The sequence below is a fragment of the Glycine max genome, chromosome 14, assembly GCF_000004515.6.
Source record: "Glycine max cultivar Williams 82 chromosome 14, Glycine_max_v4.0, whole genome shotgun sequence".
NCBI classification, from domain to species: Eukaryota; Viridiplantae; Streptophyta; class Magnoliopsida; order Fabales; family Fabaceae; genus Glycine; species Glycine max.
The window spans coordinates 13,138,516-13,159,999 of NC_038250.2; the positions used below are offsets into that span (position 1 = coordinate 13,138,516).

The 21,484-nt window shown below is 31.9% G+C and overlaps 1 protein-coding gene across 1 annotated transcript in view; it reads left to right on the forward strand.

Annotated features, from left to right (window-relative positions):
* Positions 1-17,669: 17,669 nt before the first annotated feature.
* The window catches only part of LOC100305609 (TRAPP complex subunit Trs120-like protein), a 32,214-nt gene continuing 28,399 nt past the window's right edge, over positions 17,670-21,484 (forward strand). The window contains exons 1-3 of the mRNA XM_006595430.3: positions 17,670-18,266; positions 18,844-19,050; positions 19,203-19,385. Coding sequence (XP_006595493.1) covers positions 17,856-18,266; positions 18,844-19,050; positions 19,203-19,385 — 801 coding nt within the window. The 5' untranslated portion in view covers positions 17,670-17,855. The remainder of the gene's footprint in view (positions 18,267-18,843; positions 19,051-19,202; positions 19,386-21,484) is intronic.

Consider the following 21,484-nt stretch of genomic DNA (forward strand, 5'->3'; position numbering starts at 1 on the left):
TAGAGTAATTTCACTCTACTCTTGCATCCACATCAAAGTTAAAGGAAGTTCCTCATTCCTCAATTTCATCAAATTAAGATGGCACCAATCACCACCTATTTTTTTATGCTTATGTCCTTAGTGTTCTATGTTTTCTGGGATGCTCGTGTCGCTCTTGAAGAGTTCATTGTCCATGACCATCTTGGCTTTCCAATGTCTTTACGGGATTAAGGAAATAAGGCAATTTTTTTTGTGAATTATATTATTTATTTTTCACATATTTTTTTTTCTTTGGTTATCCGTAAAGTTTTCTTTCAGGAATTAATACATTATTCATTTATTTTTTTAATTCCTTTCTTGAATTTGTGATAGTGTTATTTATGGATGTGATTTTACTTGTTGTATTTTAAGTATAAATCAATGATAATGTTAAATATAATTTAAGGATATGGTATGTACTTGTTGTAATTAATGTTTTATATATCTTTTTTTGCTATCATGATTAGGTGTAAAATTAATAGTAACATATCTTTCCCATTTATTTGCATATCAAGTAATTTTTTTGATTAAATTTATTGACACGATATATTGCTAAAATAATCCCTATTGTGAAAATTAATTTGATTAAAATTATGTGGATATTATTATGAAATTATATATGCGAATTGTGTCCGGTCCAAAGAAAGACGCAATTTGACCAAATAATAGTATACTTGTGATGATAAATGTGTGACAATTATAAGATGTTTTCATGTGGATAATAGTCGGTCCAAAGAAATGTTATTATTTGACAGAATTTATTGTCAATATTTGATCATTACATTGAGAGTATCAATTAAAAATTAATTTATCTGTCCAAAGACTAAAAATTAATGTTGTGCTAGGTATTTTGTGATGGGTCTGTTTTGTAAAATGTTTACACGACTTGTTATATATATTTTTATATAACATACTTGATTATATGTGAAAATTGTGTACTTTTAAAACCTCCAATTTATTATATTAAATTATCTTGTATTTTTTGTTAAATTGATTGAAACAACATGTTGCCCAAGTAACCTCTGTTGCATAAGTTGATTTGATTGAATTTACATAGATGTTGCATGAAATTATTCATATGAATTGTGCTCGGCCCAAAGAAAGACACAATTTGGCAGCATAATTACATGTTTGTGATGATAAACATGTGGTGATGATAAATAGTGTGATTATTCATGTGAATAATGAAATGTCCAAAGACAATCATTATTTGACAGGAATTATTATCAGATTAATTTTCATGTGAATAATGAAATGTTAAAAAGCAATCATTATTTAACCAGAGTAATCGTTATATTAAGTTGTCCATGTGAGCAATGGAGTGTCCAAAGATAACCTGACAGGACTTATCACCAATGTTTGATCAATGCGTTGAGAGTACCACTTGTAATTAATCTTTTTCAATCCAAAAATTGAGGATTAATGGTGTGCTAGGTATTTTGTTTGGATCTTGAAATTTACAATAAAGATCATTTGTGCATTGTATGTTCATTGTTCTTTTCTTTAATTGTTGTTGTTGCTACTACTACTACTACGATTTAAATTACTCATATTATTTGAATCCCAAAGCTGCATGTATAAAATTTAGAGTTTGAAAAGAGTCAGTTGAGAGTTGAGGATATTGCATATTTATTTATTTATTTATTTTCTAGAGAAGAAACAAGAAAACAAGATAAGAAATTTTCTTTTTATTTTTGTAGGATGAGGCATAAAAAATTATAAAAAGATGTCCTAATTACACTATTTAGTGTGCGAAAAATTATAAACTTCTCATTTTTGTTTATTTTAAAGTTAATTTAATTTTATACTGAAGGATGCTAGTGGGTAAATTTTGGTTCTACTACTCAACTAAGCATGTCTATACAATGCTACCTATGGAGTCATCCGCCAAGTGATAATGAAAGACTCATTTATGTGGGCGATGACATAAAGTTGCAGTTGAAGCTATAGAAACTTTTATGTTGCTTTAAAAGATCAAATTTCATTTGAATTTGGTTGAGACATATATTGAGTTGTTCATTAAACCAAACTTTATTTCTAATTTGGACAAATTGAGTTATTCTTGTTCAATTAGAAATAATAAAGTTAGTTTCTCTCGTTATTCAAATGTTGCAAGTTATGAGTTCTTTTATGGATAATGAGTGTTCCTATTATAAACAATTTTGGGTGGTACAAAACTTAAAATTAAATGAGAATTTTGTCACTTTATAACATAAACACTTAAGTCATATATCTTAATAGAGAATTTGGATGCTTGTGTTATAGGAAATTCTGAATCCTTTATATTGTTGGAGCTTATAGTCTACATTGAGTATATAAAGGGAAAATAAACAAACAAAATGGAATTCAGGTGCTAAAAGAACTAAGGATGTCTCAAAACTAATACATACATATATTTGTGTTTTATTCCTTATGGATTCATGGAATGAACAAATGTATTTTATTATATTCATAGATGATTCCTCTATATTTAAATTATGAGAAGTTTTGGCCTCTAGACATTTAGTCTTTGAAAGTTAAAGTTGAACTTCAACTAGGAAGAAAATTAAGGTTTTCAAATCTGACTGTGGGGAATACTATGGTAGATATGACATATGATGCAACGTTTGGATTCCCCTATGTGTTTTCTTCAATAATTTTGAAATTGTTCTACATCATATAATGTTAGGTAAACATAGCATGAATAAAGTTGCAGAATGATGAAACTAGACTTGTACATATATATAAAAAGTTTGATTCTTTTCTACCAAAGTCGTTTTAGGGAAAAACATTAAATAATACAATTTATATCTTTTTAGGATACCAATTAAGGTAGTCACTAATAACCCCTATAGGTGTGAGCCATGAAAATCCTAACATCAGGCATATGCACATTTGGGGATGTCCAGCCAAAGCAATGCCTTATAGGCTGCATGAATGTAAGTTGGACTTAAAGATAATTAGTTACTATTTTTTTTGTTACATTTAAAACTCTCGCATGTATAATTTTTACAATTCCACTTTAATATCATGTTTGAGCGGGAATGCAAGACTCCTTGAGGAAATTGAGTTTAGAGGGGAGTGAAACATAAAGAGTGTTGTCTTTAAAGAATAACATGTTATTGACAATAGATAAGTCTTTGTACTTACCATTGTTCAAGAAACGGGTATGGTAATTAAATAATGATGATATTCCTAACATTATTAAAAGATAAGACAACATTGCAATGGATGTAAAGATTAGGTTTCTAAATGGAAACATTGATGAAAAAATTTATACGTTGCAACCAAAAAACCTTGTTTTAGATGATCTAAAGTCTATGGTATGCAAACTAAAGAAATCCATTTATGCTTTTAAAAAAGTCTCTCATATATGGTATTACAAAATTCATCAAGATTATCTCTTATGGTGTTGAGGTAAATTTGGTTGATGATTGCATATACTAAAAGTTCAGTGGGAGTAAATTTATTATTTTGGTGTTATATGTTGATGACATCCTACTAGCATCATACAATTTATTATTGCAAAATAGTTATATTGCACTTTATCGTGTATGCTTAAGCTTATTTTTTATTCTCCTGAAATAATTTTTAGTGGGAGTCCTTGATGTAATCCTACCCCACAAGGGCATTGGATAGAAGACTCCAAGTAGATTGGGCCAGAGATGCAAGAGAAAGCCTTAGGGTTCTCATGAACCTTAGAGTAGATTTCGGGCCCATGGGCTAAGTATGAGCCCACTTATCTTTGTACATATTAGATTAAGGTTTCATTATTTTTGGACCTTGTATTTAGAGCTCCACAATGTAGGTAGGGTACCCTAGAAATGTATGATTTTTCAGCCCTTGTATTTTAGGGCACCTAGACTAGTTTTTGTATTAGGGGTAGTTTTGTAATTTCACATGCATTAAGTGAATATTTGATTGTGTGTTGGAAAATAAATTTGATTGAATTGGGAGAAGCCTAATCCAATTAAATTTTAGAGGGGGAAGTGAGCATTTGCTTGCTACACCCCATTGCCACATCATATAGTCACACTTTGTGCATGTCCTTCATGCTTTATATGCCTCATGACACCTAAGTACACTTAGTGGAGAATCTTTGACTTGATCTTGGATTAGTGGGCGGAACCATAACTAAAATTCACTAATCATAATTAGTTAAATTTTGGCTCCAAAATTTGGCTCTACAAATTCAATTTCAAATCCAAGTGAAGTTTGAATAGAAGTGAAATTCAAATTTTCCTCCAATTTTGTGTGACACTTGTACTATAAATAGAGGTCATGTGTGTGCATTTTTTTCATCTTTGATCATTTGAGAATTACACTTCAAAGTTTAGACCTAATTTGAGACACAAAATTTCGTGCCCCTTCTCTCCCTCTCCCTCCACTCATCTTCTGCTATCTTCAAGCTCTTATCCATGGCTTCTTCTGGTGGTGAACTTCTTCTTGACTCATCTTTTCCTTGAAGTGGTGTCTCCAATCATCTTTCTTCCTTCTCCATTCCGCTGCCATGATCTTCAAGAAGCAAATGACTCCATTGATGAAGAAGATCCAAGGCCTATAAGCTCCACATGGAGCTACATCATGTGGTATCAAGAGCATCTTCATCTAGATGATGTTCTTTTGCTTCCTCTATCTTTTTGTTCGGTCAATTCACTTTAATTCCTTGTTATTCATCTTATTCTCCATGTATATCCTCCATTGTCTTGTGGTTTGGTGCTATTTAGAGTAGATTCAAAAAAAATAAACCGATTAAATCTTAGATCTACACTTGTTCTTACATTTCTATGGTTCAAATTTTATAGATCTACTCTTGAATCGTGTTTTTGTGTTGATTTTAGGTTCTATCATTTTTCATTCATAATATTTTTGTGCTAAACCTTTAGATCTAAATTTTCTTCCAAAATATTGATTAGAAAAAAAAAAACACAAAAATCTAAGTGTAAATCACTTAATCCATGTTATCTTAGAGTCATGTTTAGTCATAGTAATTGTCACATTATGTTCTAAGTTTGTGTTGAATTTTTATTTTGTTGATTGAATTCTAGATACATTTGTTCATGTATTCTTGTCATTCTTAGTCTATATTTTTAATTTTGAGTCTAATTCATGCATGTTATTTAGTTCAGAACATGTTCTAAATCAATTCCTAGAAGTAATCTTGTTGTTGAACTTTTTTTTGTTTTCTAAGTTTCCTACATGATGCTTATGATGAAGTTGAGTTGTGGTGCTGAGTTGTGGCAGGATTTGTGAATCAAAATAAGTCTTAAGCTCTCTTGAATTGTGTTATTCAAGATAATTGAGCATAAGCAAACACAAATTGTAACTATCCAAGCCTTAAGCAACATAAACACTACTCTTGATTTCTAAGTTGAAATCGCTGGTGTTGGCAGCTTGAACATACAAACTTGTATAAATTACTGAGAATTAGTCACTATGAATTTTGAGTTGAAATTTTTACTGAATTTTCTAGACATCTGGAAAAAAATATAAAAAAAAAGAAACAAGTGATTTGGATAAAAGGAAAAAATAGTAAAAATCACACAAGTTGGCAGAAAAATCAATGTCAAGGAAAAAAAAAGTGAAAGGGAAGTGTGCTTGTTGTTTTGGCTCAAAATTTGTTCTATAATTGGTGCCTATTTTATACCAATCTTAGTTCTTAAATTTTAATTAAAAATTAGTGTGAAAACAAGTGCCAAAACTAGAGGTTTCTTGAGTCTTTTTTTTAGTTTATTTTACTCTACTCCAGAGCCATTCTAAGTTTCTCTTTGAGTTCTAGCTTGCTTTTATGTGCTTTTCATTGCTTTAATTGTTGAATAATCCTTGAAAATTTGTCTTGTTAAAACTCTATTAGTTTAACTTTCATTTCATTTTTTTGTCTTTGGTTATTGCTTCTCTCTTTGTTTCCTTGTTTGTGAGTTACCACATAGGGAATTGGAAAGGAGGATTGGTGTCATCCCTTGATGAATTTGAGTCAAGAAGCAAGGGACCAACCACCTTATGAGCTATTGGATTAAGAAGCACTCCAAATTGAGTGAAACACCACAGAGAGAATAGCCACCAAAATTGAAGACTTTATTTTTGTAATTTTGTAATTGGCAATTTGCTTTGCTTTCAAATTTTGTAACAAAAAGGCCTTTCATTGGAAGTAATTTGGGAGCCTCCGATAGGTCACCCTACTTCCATTTGTGTGTAATAATTTTAGGCAATTTTCCCTTAGGATAGTGAGTGTTTTGTTAGAAACCTTAAATGAGGTCATCCAAACACTCTTAGGATCCACCTAGTTTACATTTCTTGCACTTTAATTTCTTGCTTACTTTCATAGCTTATTTCCTTTACCTTTCATTGTCAAACCGCCTAGATAGCTTGCCTTTTACTAACTAGTTTTTACCTTATCCTTCACACCTCTTTTAGTGTTTATCTTGGCTAGTTTCAACCATAGTTTTTTTTTACCTTTTGTTTTCAAACCCCCAACAAGAAAGAACCACAACTTAGGAACCAACATGAGTTTTCATTCTTCATCTAGTGTTAATGGTGAGGCTTCTACTCCTAAGGACCCCTTGTATAAAATATTAGATGAGTTGAGATCCCTTAAGTTGTGAAAAGAAAAACAAGAGAGAAAAGAAAAAGGAAAAAAAAAGAGTGGAAGAAATAAGTCAAGATGAAAGAGAGAAAATTAGAGAGAAATAAAGAAGGAAAATACTAAAAGAGTTAAGAAAAGAAAAGCATGCCTCCTATAGTAGTCATAACTCTTGCAAGAGCCTAAGTGAAGAACTTTGTGACTATTATGAAGGAAGGAATAGGTCACATCTTAGACCTCACTCCCATAGGAGAGAAAAGGAAAGAAAGCCTCAAGAGGCTAACATTAACCTCCCATACTTTCATGGGAAGAACAATGTAAAGGCTAACTTAGATTAGGAAATAAAGGTAGAGCAACAACTTAAAAGGAAGTCTACTTCAAAATCTTATGGTTCTCACTCTTATCCAAAGAAAGACCAAGGTCAAGCATCTTAGGGGTGACGCCTTCTAAGCCCAAAGATGATAAGGGGAAGACAATAGAAAAACAACCCCTTAAGGCTAGTATGCAAGAGAAGACTAGCTCCATGAAGTGCTTTAAATGTCTTGGAAGAGGACACATTAAATCTCAATGCCCTACCAAGAAAATCATGATTATGAGGGGCCAAGACATTTATAGTAGCCAAGATGAGGCTACTACTTCACCTTCCTCTAGTGAAAGTGAAGAAGTAAAAGGGGAAGAATTTAGTGAATAAATCTACCCCAAGAAGAAGGACAACCTTTAATGGTTAAGGAGAAGTGTAAGGGGGTAATCCTCCAAGAGGTTAGCTAAGAAGGAAATACATTTTGAAATAAAGACAAATATTAAAGAAATTTCCCCTCTTAGACAACCTCCACATTTTCTCCTTTGTAAAAAGACACTTGTTAGCATTGCCACACCTCTTGGGCTTGAGTTTATTCCTCAAGTAAAGGAGTTGTTGGATGGGGGTTTGGTTCGCAAAAGCTTAAATTCTTGTGTTTTGTTGGTGCCCAAAATAGGTATTATTAGGCACCAAATCCCTAAAATAGGTGGTATGATGAATGTTTTGAGTGGTGCAACCCTCTTTTGTAAAATCACTCATGCACCCAACATCTTCATGATTTGTGTACATAGGGACTCATTAGGTAGGTTTGTTCTTATTTTTAGTTTCAATACAAACTTAGGTACTTATATGGGACACCTTAGGTTTGTCATACTTTTTGGTAGGAATAATCAACATGAAAATACAGAAAAATGTATGTTTTATTGCATTACTTTTCTTAATTTTTTAAATAGTGATCATGGGGTTCCCATGAACTCTAAGAGAATAAAGGTCATTCCTGAGTGGTCCCCTCCAACAAGTATAAGGAAAATTTGGGGCTTCCATGACTTAACAAACTTTTGCAAAAGGTTTGTCCCATATTTTTCTATACTTGTAGCACCACTCATTGAGTTTGTGAGGAACCATGTTCCTTCATGAGAAGATGCCCAGAAAATGGATTTTCAGACCTTACCTTACTTCAACTTCCCAAACACCACTAATATGTATGTTTTTGTTCTTTTTACAGGTGTTGAGGAAAAAAGCTCATAGTTTCAAGAACCTCGGGATTTGAGGTCAAATCCTTTTCAAGGGGAAGGGAATGATGAAATCCTACCCCGCAAGGGTATTGGATAGAAGACTCCAAGTAGATTGGGCTAGAGACGCAAGAAAAGGCCTTAGGGTTCTCATGAGCCTTAGGATAGATTTTGGGCCCATGGGCTAAGTATGAGCCCACTTATCTTTGTACATATTATATTAAGGTTTCATTATTTTTGGGCCTTGTATTTAGGGCTCCATAATGTAGATAGGGTATCCTAGAAATGTATGATTTTTTAGCCCTTGTATTTTAGGGCACCTAGACTAGTTTTTGTATTATGGGTAGTTTTGTAATTTCACATGAATTAAGTGAATATTTGATGTGTGTTGGAAAATAAATTTAATTAAATTGGGAGAAGCTCAATCCAATTAAATTTTAGAGGGGGAAGTGAGCATTTGCTTGTTACATCCCATTGCCACATCATATAGTCACACTTTGTGCATGTCCTTCATGCTTTACATGCCTCATGACACCTAAGTACACTTAGTGAAGAATCTTGGACTTGATCTTGGATTAGTGGACTGAACCATAACTAAAATTCACTAATCATAATTAGTGAAATTTTGGCTCCAAAATTTGGCTCCACAAATTCAATTTCAAATCCAAGTGAAATTTGAATAGAAGTGGAATTCAAATTTCCCTCCAATTTTGTGTGACACTTAGGCTATAAATAGAGGTCATGTGTGTGCATTTTTTTCAACTTTGATCATTTGAGAATTACACTTCAAAGTTCAGACCTCATTTGAGGCATTAAATTTCATGCCCTTCTCTCCCTCTCCCTCCACTCATCTTCTCCTACCTTCAAGCTCTTATCCATGGCTTCCTATGATGGTGAACTTCTTTTTGACTCATCTTCTCCTTGAAATGGCATCTCCAATCATCTTTCTTCCTTCTCCATTCCGCTGTCATGATCTTCAAGAAGCAAAGGACTCCATTGATGAAGAAGATCCAAGGCCTATAAGCTCCACATGAAGCTACATCAGTCCTAAGGTGATATATGAGTAATCTTGGTCTGCAACACTAGAAAGTAGTAAAGCGCATAATGCACTAATTGAAGAGAACAAGAAACTACATGTTTTCATATCAAAAGTCTAGAAGTTTAGAGATCATTGGGTGTTTTAGCTTTGATTTTATGGAATGTCTTAATAGCAATCACTCCACATAAGGATCCACATTTAACCAAATTGGTGGAGTTAATATTTTTGCTATGAGACATCATACTAGAATTTATGATTGCTAAATTATTGTAACTAGCTTGTTTGTTGTTGCCAACACTAAGAAGCCATTGAGTGTTTATTGGGACAATATCTTAGTGGTCTTATTTAGGATTCAACCAAACAAAATTTTGTTGACATAAAGTATTTGGTTGTTAAATAAGGAATTCAGAAAATACACATTTGTATAGAACACATAGGGACTCATTTCATGCTAGCTGATTCACTTACTAAAGGTTTGACACTTAAAGTTTTTCATGAGCATATTGCTCGTATGGGTGTAATTCCTGATAGTACATTAGTTTAGTGAAAGTCTTGCTTATGTTCTATATCTTATGGTTTACAGACATTTCATTGTTTGGATTTTCTATAGAAATAAAATTAATGTTTATCATCTTATTATAAACTTGTGTTATGTTTTATATGGGATATTTGTTGCATTTGGATTGATATCTATAAAGAATAAGGTTTGGACTAATTGGAAATGAACATGGATAAGATCACATTACATGTTATTTTCATGCCACTTATCCATATTTGATCTATGTCATCAATTATAAGTGACAATGATGATCATTGTGGCTTAGTCACATTAGATTGTGATAAAAACCGAAGTGGTTCCTTGTTGTTATATAAGATGAACCAAATTATTTTAGAGAAGTCTAAAAGTAAATAATATATGGTTGCACGCCTAAAGAATTTTGTGATATAAATGTCTAAAGTTAATATGAAGTTCAAGTGGAAGATTGTTAGGAATTTTATAATTCCTAATTAATTAATTAATGTGGGCTACATATTATATTATAATATTTATATTAATTATTTATATTTTTTATGGGTTCAATATAAGTGATCTAATTTGGTGAGCCTATTAGACTATCAATAGAAAATTGATATGAGCTTAATGAGCGAAAACCAGTTTGATTCATTAGGGGATAATGAGAACCCTAATATGTTTAAAACCTAAGGTACGGTTATGGTCTCTAATACACCAAATCAAGAAACAATTTCTCCTCTCCCCATCTAAAGAGAAAATGAAGGTCCCATAAGGAATAAGAAAATTTGTTTAAGGAAGGTCATTAAACCAATTGTACGTGACTGTTCTCTAGATTTTGCTATGTTTGTTTGATCAATCATTATGGACCCAGGTATTTCTAGAACTCTTCTTGATAATCTAACATAATGTGTTTCTGGTGGTTATTGGTATTTTATAAGGATTCCCTAAAATTCCAACAAGAAAAACTTAAGAGAAAGGAAAACTTGGCATATGGGGAAAAAAAAGTCTTGAAAAATCCTAAGAGTTTAGGTGAAATTGTTTGATGAGTGTGATATTTATGTTTTTTGCTAAAAAAAATCTCATAAAATCTATTGAAATTTGTATATTTTTAAATACTACAAGATTTTCTTTAAGTTGTAGCAAATCTTAATTAAATACCTATGGATTTTATTGAACTTCTTAAAAAATCTAATTTTTCTTGATTGAATATCACAAGACTTATTTTTATCATTTTAAAATCTTGATTGACTACCATAAGACTTTTTCATAAAAAAAGTCTTTTAAAATCTTTTGAAATCTTAATTGAATATACCTCCCTAAATGTCACTTTTGGTCCATTATATTTTAGTTTTATTGTTTTACATTAAGTTTTAAAATCTTTATTTTGTTCTTTTATGTTTTTGAAAGTTTAATTTTGGTACGTTAAATTTAAAAAAAAATTAGTTTAATCTTTTATATTTTTGAAAGTTTCATTTTGGTCATTTTTTTCGTTTTTCGTTATAAACATTAACACTTCATTAATGTTTTAAATTTTGAAATAATTCCAAAATGACATTAAGCCAAAAAACTAAAAACATAAAGACTATTTTAGCCTAAAAAGATCCGGTGAATTTTAAAAGACTTTGTAGGAATGTAGTGACTTTTAGAATTTTATAGTTTGTATTTTAATGAATTTATAACATATGAAATTCATAATATTTGAAAGGACTTTATGAATTTACAAGATTCTAAAGAACTCTTGTAAATTTAAAAAAAAACATTTAAAATTATAAGAGTTTATAGAAAAGATGATTGATGAACGATGAATCCTTCTCTCACACACAAGAACCCAACGAACCTTCAATATCCCTATAGTCTAAACTAAGTAGATACATAATCCCTTAATCCTATGGATTTTATTGAACTTCTTAAAAAATCCTACTTGTCTTGATTGAATATCACAAGACTTATTTTTATCATTTAAAAGATTATTTTAGCATAAAAAGATCTTGTGGATTTTAAAAGACTTTGTAGGAATGTAATGACTTTTAATTTTTTTTAAAAGACTTTTATGATTAGAATTTTATAGTTTGAATTTTAATGAATTTATAACATATGAAATTCATAAGATTTGTTAGGACTTTATGGATTTGCAAGATTTTAAAGAACTTTGTAAATTTAAAAAAAACATTTAAAATTATAAGAGTTAATAAAAAAAGATAATTGATGAATGACAAATCCTTTTCTCACTCACAAAATTCCAACAAACCTTCAAAATCCCTATAGTCTAAACTAAGTGGATATATAATCCCGTAATCCTCAAACACCATATGATACAAAAAATTAACAAACAACTCACAAGTAAGCACCAATCATTAATTCCTACCTATAGACTAAATGATAATATTCACTGCTACTGCTTAATTATTAGGAACAACAGTTAGTTTCAAAATATACACTTTGTAGCTTGGTTAAGATACCCACCACCTGCTTGATAAAAGACTTCAACAAATCGTAACACGCATGACCCAATGACCACAAAGGTAAACAAACGCTAATACACTTTTTTAACAAGGTGAAAGATCAAAATATATTATGAAGACCTAAAGTGGCATAGAGGCTCGGCCTTGAACTATGTTCAAAGGTGCACTTGCACTGGGCCCATAAATTTGAGGGGCCCAAATTTTTATTTTGCTGTAATATTTAAAAAAAATCATTTTTAATATGGTCTACCAATTCACACAATAATCAATCAACAACAAAAAAAATTGTTCACACACCATTCACCCTTTCAACTTCTTCTCCATTTCTTGATATAGTGCATCCAACGGTAGTTCCAAAATTCCAGCCTCAAATTTAAAGGTTACAAGCAATTGAACATTGAATTTCCACCAAATTATTCAATAGCGTGCACCAATTTCTACCTTTGTGGAAACAATGATATTTGTTTTTCTAATAAAAGGTATGTAAAGCAAGGAACTACAAAAAGGAGAACCCAATAAAAAAAGGAAGAGTAATACACTGATTATTAATATCATATTGAGTATGAGTAGTTACTATCATTGTCAATGACATTTATATTGTGCTTTGGATTGTGATTTCCTTTCTGAACTTAGGCCAAAAAGTTAAGGAGGGAAGGATCAAATTGTAGAGAGAGTCAAGAACGACGTCACTGCCAGTGCTGCACTTAACGATTACAGATTGTCGAGTTGATTATTGAACTCGCAAGGCTTGAAATTCGAAGGTTATTTTCTATTCATTCACTCTATAAATAATGTTATTCCAATGCGTGTATGTATGTGTCTATATATATATATATATATATATATATATATATATATATATATATATATATATATATATATATATATATTAGGTTGACTTGGATACAATGTGTTGGATTGATCAAATGATGCATCAGTATTGTTTTAGTTGCTACTTGTCGTGATTTGATATTGTTGTTGTGGCTTAATATTTAAAGTGAAATACATCTTGTATCACCTTAATTTAGAATTTAAGATTAAAAAATAGGACAAAAGGACCAACCTTTTTTTTTCTTTCACTTTTTCATAGTTGTAGTCTAAGAGAATATTTATGAACGTAATATTCTTGTCCTGTGAATATATAATATGAGGAGCCTATGCAAAACATAACACTTGATAGTCGAAATAAGAATATTGCTTATGTGAGACTTATCTTTTTTTTCTTTCAAGTCCATTTATAACTTTTCTCGCATTAATATCGTTAATTTTTCTGACTAATTTTATATCATGTCTATAGTATTTGAATTTAGCTTTTGGAATTAACAACGTGTGAGAGAGTATTCAACTCTGACTTCTACTTCCATCCAGGCGTTATTGTTCTTTTTTTTTTGTTAACTAACTATTTGATTTATCTTTTATAAGATGTTGGCTAAAAAAACATTTATCTGAAAGTGAAAAAGAAAAAAGAGAAAACAAGAGAAAGAGTTGATAAAATCACAACGAGAAGCTATTGATAAATTTATTCTAAAAAATGTAGGTTCTCGTGAAAATTTAGATCAATCAAATGAATATTTGAATAGTGAAAATCATGTGAGGCTAATAATGATGAAGTTAATGATTCAACTGAGCCTAATGATTTGTCAAATGTATCTAATAATGAAATTTTTGGCATTGATGAAGAACAATCAATTCCCCCATTAGATATTTATGATCTTAGAAATTGGGATAATCTTGATAATAAAGCAAGGGACACTTTAATTGAAAAAGGGCCTATAAGAGAAATGAATCTCGTTGTTCCTTTGGATAACACTTCTATACATTTTTCATATGGTTATTATTCTTGAAAGTTGAGAAATGGTGAGACTAGTGATAGAAAATGGTTGGTTTACTCTAAACATGTTGACAAAGTATATTGTTTTTGCTGTACGTTGTTCAAATATGAAAATAACAAAATTTTGTTAGCAAATGAAGGCTTTAGAGATTGGAGGCATATTAGTGAGAGACTTAAACAACATGAGAATAGTTTTGAGCATATGAATAACATGAATATTTGGAATGAATTAAGAGAAATATTGGATAAAAATCAAACAATTGATAAAGACTTGTAGCATGAGGTTATGAAAGAGAAAGAACGTTGGAGACAAGTTTTAGTTAGAATATTTGTAGCTATGAAATGTCTTGCTAAACATAATTTGGTTTTTCGAGGATCAAATGAAAAATTATATCAAGATAAAAATGGTAATTTTTTAGGATTAATTGAAATGATTGTAAAATTTGACGTGATAATGCAAGATCATGTTGGACACATTCAAAATCTTGAAATTCATTATCATTATCTTGGGCATAAAATTCAAAATGGGTTGATCTCCCTTTTGGCCCAAGGTGTTAGAAGTTCCATCATAAAGATCATTAAAGAAACAAAATATTTTTTTGTAATTCTTGATTGCACCCTTGATGTGAGTCACCAAGAACATATGACTCTAATAGTACAATGTGTAAATATGTCAAATAAAATAGAAATTGAAGAGTAGTTTTTAGAATTTTTAAAAGTGGATGACACATATGGAGTAAGACTTTTTAATGATTTATAAGATGTGTTGGAATCTCTTGATCTTAATGTTGAGGATGTAAGGGGTGAGGGCTCTGATAATGATTCTAATATGAAAGGAAAACACCAAGGAGTTCAAAAGCATTTTCTTGAAATAAATCCAAGAGCATTATATATGCCTTGTATTGTCATAGTCTTAATCTTACTATTAGTGATATGACACGTTATTGTGTTAAAGATGTTTCATTTTTTGGAGTTGTTCAATGCATATATTCATTATTTTTTAGCTCTCCAAAAAGATAGAAAGTTTTGCTTGAAAATGTTCTTGGTTTAAAAATATTAAAGCTATTACATAAATCTTGTGATGTTGCCAAGTCAAAGAGTGAAGCAGGGAGTTTGGTTAATGCACTTGAGAATTTTGAGTTTTTGCTTGGTTGTTTATTTGGTATTACATCTTATTTGCAATTAATATGGTGATCAAGAAATTACAATCTAAGTCTATGTGCATTGATACTACCGTAAAATAATTAGAAAGTGTATTATTGTTTTTTGAAAAGTATAGAGATGATGGTTTCACATCTAGTATGAATGCTACTAAAAGTGTTGCACTTGATATGGATGTGGAGCCTATCTTTCCAACAAAACATCGTGTTATTAGGAAAAAAATAATTTGATGAGAATAATCATGATGAAGAAATTCTGTCAGCTAATGATTTATTTATTTTCTAGTTGTTGTGGATATGAGAATTACTTCTTTAAAGAATGGATTTGAACAATTAAAATATTTTGAAAGTATCTTAGATTTTGTGTACTTCAAAGAAGTTAAAGTCATTAGATGACAATGAATCAAGCGAATGTTATATTAATATTCACTCTACCTTTTCTCATGGTGATGTATTAGATGTTGATTTAGATGATTTTTTTTTCTTTAAATTGAAAGTATTACAAGTGACTTTACCTGGTAACTTAGTTTCAACCTTTGAAATTCTTGAGTTTGTTAAAGCGACATATTGTTATCCAAATATTTTAATTGTTTATAGAATTTTATTAACTGTGCCTCGTAGCATTAGTTGAGAGAATTTTTTCAAAACTAAAATGAATAAAAACTTACTTGAGGTCGTCAATGTCACAAGGAAGGTAGTCTGGTTTAGCAATTTTATCTATTGAGAAATATATGTTGGAAAACATTGATGTTGATGTTACTAATAATGATTTTGTATCACGAAATAATGGTAGAAACCATTTTTTATGATAAAGTGTGTACTTTGTTTTATAAGTGATAAACAAGGCAACTAAGTTGAGAAGATAGTTTGCCGATGATAAAACAAGAGTTGATTAAAGAAAAATGTAAAATTTATTAGATCTATGTTATTTAATAATAATATAATTTTAATGAGATTACATATCTATTTTATTTTTATAATAAATATTTATTTTAAAATAATTATATATAAGAGACTTTTTATTTATTATTTTGCATTGGGTCCATAAAATGTGACAACAACCCCCTTTGGTACACCCAACAATTTTGCAATCTTCCCATTTTGCCCTTTCATAAAAGGGTTACGGATCAACTAATCCGTATGAATCTCATTAGCTAATCCGTAAATGTTTTTTTTAAATTATTTTTTTAAAAATATATTTTACGAATTAGTTTAAAATTAATGGTTCAAGCAGAAGTCAAACCTATAACTTTCATGTTATTAGCATGATGTGCCAATAGACCAATTATATTATAAAATAAATAATATTACTATATATAATACTAAAATTTCTAATGTATATTTAAGATGCATGTAAATTTAAATAATAAATTTTATAATAATTAATTTTGATATAACTCATACAAATTATTTAATCTATATAAAAAATCTTTAAAAATATTTTTGGAATTTTATTTTAATGTCGGAGTCACAAGCAATATGCCTAGTGCAAGTAGCCCCCGAAAGCATTACAAAGAAGTCCAAACAAGAAACTCATACAGTTGCGCACACCCCGCACTCAATATCAACAAAGTAGAATAATATAAATTAAAATGCCCACTGTGTTTGATGTTCCTAATAAGATGCATTTTCCTTTTCGGCTATAGCTAATTATTTACAGTTGCTGGAAGAGGAGTATTAGATGGCAAGGCCAAACTGCTGTTTTTGTTATGGTTGAGTAGCCGTTCTTGAACACTTTTGTAAGTTCCAACGCTTTATCTAATATATTTGTCTATTGCAAAATGCCCACTGTGAAGTTAATTTCTTCACACTCCCCCACTAAGTCACGGTTAATGTCAAAACAATCTCACCACCGCTCACAGTCAATTGAACGAAAAAAAAAATCATGACTTCAACTGCTGCTACGCACGAACCAATCATCATCCTTCACTTTTAACACCCAGTTGAATACACAAGAATGTGTATATTGTCTTCAAAAGAAAAAATGAAATATTTGTAATAAGAGAAAAAAAATAAGAATCTAGGAAAGTTTCAATATTTTTTCAAATTGTTTGATGTCTATTTTTATTAAAAAATCACATAAAATTCATCAAAATTCAAATTAAAAATTGAAAATCTTTATATTTTTTAATATTTCTTTTTAAGTTATTAAAAAATCTTAATTGAATTTCATTAAATTTTGTTATATTTTTAATTTTTTTAAATAATCCTAATTAAAAATAACAAAATTTATTAATGATATTTAAAATTTTTAATTAAATACCTGAAGACTTTTTTTTTTCATTAAAAGTGTTTTAAAAATCCTTCAAAATCCTAATTCATTACACTCTCCTCCTTGATATACCAAAACCAAAGAAAAATAAAACTCAATGAATTAAAATTGACATTAAGAAAAAAAGAAACTAGAAACAGTGATAAAATCCTAAACAGAATTAATAACATGACACGTGTAAACTAAAAATAAAAATTTTATTTTTCACGCACGACACCTATCACTGTCTTCTGCACTCTTAATTCCTCAACTCCTCGACGACGCACTTTTGGTGCCTTCTTCACGTGGTGCTCGCCGTCGTGGAAACACCATAAGAACAAGGCGAGGGCAAAACGGTAATTTAACGTTCAAGTGAGGGACATTTCGGTCATTTCTCATTTTTCAAGATAGGTAAAATCAACGAGTAGGGCGAGTTAGTGAAGTTTGGTTTCAGTAACGGGAAGTAACCACTAACGACCACCGTGACCGCGATGGAACCGGAAGTGAGTATCGAGGGATCGGCGATGATCCAGGTTGCGGTGGTTCCAATCGGAACGGTGCCGTCGAATGTGATGCGGGACTACTACTCTATGCTGCTCCCGCTGCACACGATTCCGCTCTCCGCGATCAGCTCCTTCTACACCGAGCACCAGAAGTCTCCCTTCGCCGTCCAGCCCTGGGACTCCGGCTCCCTCCTCTTTAAGTTCGTCCTCGGCGGCGCGCCGCCGAGTCCATGGGAGGACTTCCAGTCGCACCGCAAAACCCTCGCCGTCGTCGGTGTCGTTCACTGCCCCTCCTCCCCCGATCTCGACGCCGTCGTTGACGTCTTCGCTAATGCCTGCAAGTCGTTCCCCTCCTCCCTCGTCGATCGCTGTTTTGCCTTCTGCCCTGACGATTCTCAGGTAATCCTTCAGTTTTTTAATTCAATTTCCTATTTTTTTGGCAATTTAGTGAAGAAGACATTGATGAAATGAAACAAATAATAGGTTTCTCTTTTTAATTTACTAGTAAAGGAATGAACTAAAACAAAACAAAACAGTCTTATAGGATTTGTTTATGTAATTCCTCTGTTTTGGCCATTCAGTATGAAAAACGAAGCAATCTTATAGTTTTTTTAAAGAGAATTAATTGTTCTATTTTTGGTAATTTAGTGAAGAAATCGATCAACAAAAAGTTTTGTAAGCTTTTTTCTCTTTATTTTTCTGTTTTTTTTTTCAATTTATTGAAGAAGGGGATCGAAAAGAAACTGTCTTTTAGTTTTTATTTTTAATTTCTCTGTTTTTGGAATTAGTGAAGTAAACGATCAACAAAAATGTGTGTTGACTATAGGTTTTTTCTCTCTTTAATTTCTCTGTTTTTGGTAATTTAGTGAGGAAATGGATAAAAAAGAAGCAGTCTTATAGTTTTTTTCTTTAATTTCTCAGTTTTGGCAATCGAAATGTAATAGTCTGATAGTTTTCTTCTTCTTTGGTTTTGCAGCTTGAGGATGGAAGTAAGAAAGGGGGGAATTTGAGGTTGTTTCCTCCTGCGGATCGTCCGACTTTGGAGTTCCACTTGAACACTATGATGCAAGAGGTCGCTGCATCGTTGCTTATGGAGTTTGAAAAATGGGTGCTTCAGGCGGAATCTTCTGGAACCATTCTCAAGACACCTTTAGATTCTCAAGCTAGTCTCAGCTCAGAGGAGGTGTTCATGTTTAGGTGTCCTGATTTTATTTTAATTTTTTGCATTTTTAGAGGTGTTATGCAAAAATTATCTGCTTTTGGTTTTTGATTTGTTGTTTTTGCTGTGGTTGAGTTTGGTCAGCTTCTTGTTTGAGTGTGTTGGTTGGAATGCAGGTTATCAAGGCCAAAAAGAGAAGGCTTGGGCGAGCCCAGAAGACCATTGGTGATTACTGTTTGCTGGCAGGGTCCCCAGTTGATGCCAATGCTCATTATTCTACTGCATTGGAACTTTCGAGGTTAACCGGTGATTACTTCTGGTATGCTGGAGCATTGGAGGGTAGTGTTTGTGCCTTGCTGGTATTTTCTCTTCTACTGTTTTCATTATTTTTTAATTTAATATTTAATCTTATGGCCTGTATGGTTATGCAATCCATGTGTTGTGTCTTTTGTGGGACTCAGTCTAGTACTGAGAGGTACATGCAATTCATGCACTTCCTTCAGTTGGGTTTTGTTGATTGTACTTTTAATGATTGTTGTTTGTAAATTGAAACTTAACTTTCTGTGATTAGTTTAATAATTTTGCAATTTGAAAACTGATTGAAGACCATGTGCTATGGTAATGGTTCATTATTTATCTACCTACTCGAGTTAACTGCTTGTTACTAGTACTTTATTTTGTATCTACTTGCATGCAATGTTTGAAGAACAGAAGTATTCATTTTGTAACTATTTAGAAATTATAAATTATCAACTACTAGTAGGTCATAGTGCCAAAGAAAAAGGATCTAATGACTAAAATCTCTTTCTTCATTTAGTACTCCAATTAAACAAGATATTTATCTTAGTCCTTGAAAGACAAAGATTACATGTGCAGAAGAAAATCATTAATCTTTTCCACATTTTGTTTTGCTTGGGATTCTGGTTATATTGTAAGGGTTTGAGGCTAAGGCCAAAATTAGTTGAACTTGGAAATTTTGAATGCCAGATATAATTTGGTTATTGGTTCATTCTTTAGACAGTTGCAGTTCTCTTGAATCTAAAGGGAAAATTAGGTGTTACTTTTGTTTTATAGGAGCTGCTACTGCATGGCACACATGGTAACTATGGCCTTCTTCACTATAAAAATAAATATTTCAATAGGCTTTTTTTATAAAATGAGGTAGTGGCAGCAAGGGAAAGAACTGGAGTGTATATATATGATGACCATGACTTATCCTGATAAGTGGACAATGTGACTATTGGAGTATGTAAATACATAACTGTGTAAACAGTTTTGTTTCATATTAGACAGCAGTGTATATGTTGTAAGGGCTGTTAGTTTTCACTAAACTGCACCCAAGTAGTTACATTTTGTTAGAAGTTAGTTAGAGGTAGTTAGAGTTAGTTTACATTCTGTTAGAAGTTAGTTAGAATTAGTTAGAGTTAGTTAGAGTTGGTTGTGGTTAGTTTCTCAAGTCAGAACTCTTTAAATACCTCTGTTGTATCTAACTCTGTGGGTTTTTACCTTCTGGGCAATAATATCAGTTTTATCTTTTTCATTTTCTCTCTCACTCTCACTCAGCTTATCGAAAATGGTATCTAGAGCCATTTTTTCGTAAGCTTGTTCTTCTGCGAAGCTTCCTACTGTGTGTCCATGGCTTCCGCTCCTTCCAATTCTGTTTCTCAATCATTTCCCAGTTCAGTTGCAGAGAAACTTGATGACTCCAATTATCTGCACTGGCGTCAACATGTAGAGCCAGTGAATTGATTATTTGGAGGGAGAGATGGTTAGAGAGAGAAACACTGGGGAGGGGAGAGATAGGTTTAGAGGCAAGGAACATCAGAGTGCTAGTGACCGCCATAGGGTTGCAACCCGAAGGGAGTACACAGGAAACATTGGAAAAGCCTCGCAACACAACGCCCCGTCAAATTGGAGAGACAACCACGAAATCACGTCTTTCTACTTCACCCGATTCGGAGATGACATAACAGAAAAGGATCTATGGTATCATTTCAAGAAGTGGGGGGATGTTAGAGAAGTGTTTATAGCAAAACGCAGAAACAAGACGGGTAGGAGGTATGGTTTTGTTAGGTTTAAGGGGTTACGAGATGCGCAGTACACTGCAAAGCAACTTGATAAGGTTGTTATTGGAGGGTTGAAGCTTTTTGTGAACATCCCTAAGTATGAAAGGGAGCAGCTACGGAGGAACGAAGACGGGGGTGGAAGGCAACAGAGCCATCAAGAGAAGTTTAGCTCAGTGGATGACCGCGCCAGATACGCTCATCAGTCAAACCCAACATCTTACTTGGATGCGTTGACTCGAAATATCTGGGTTCCGAAGCGTCAAACGGTTGTTAACACCCACGATAATAACTGTGGATCTTCTTTCTCGTTGGTCCACATAGAGATAGGAAAGGAAGACTCTAAATGGTTGGAAAATGCTTGGGTAGGGAGTTTACAAAATCCAACCTTGTTC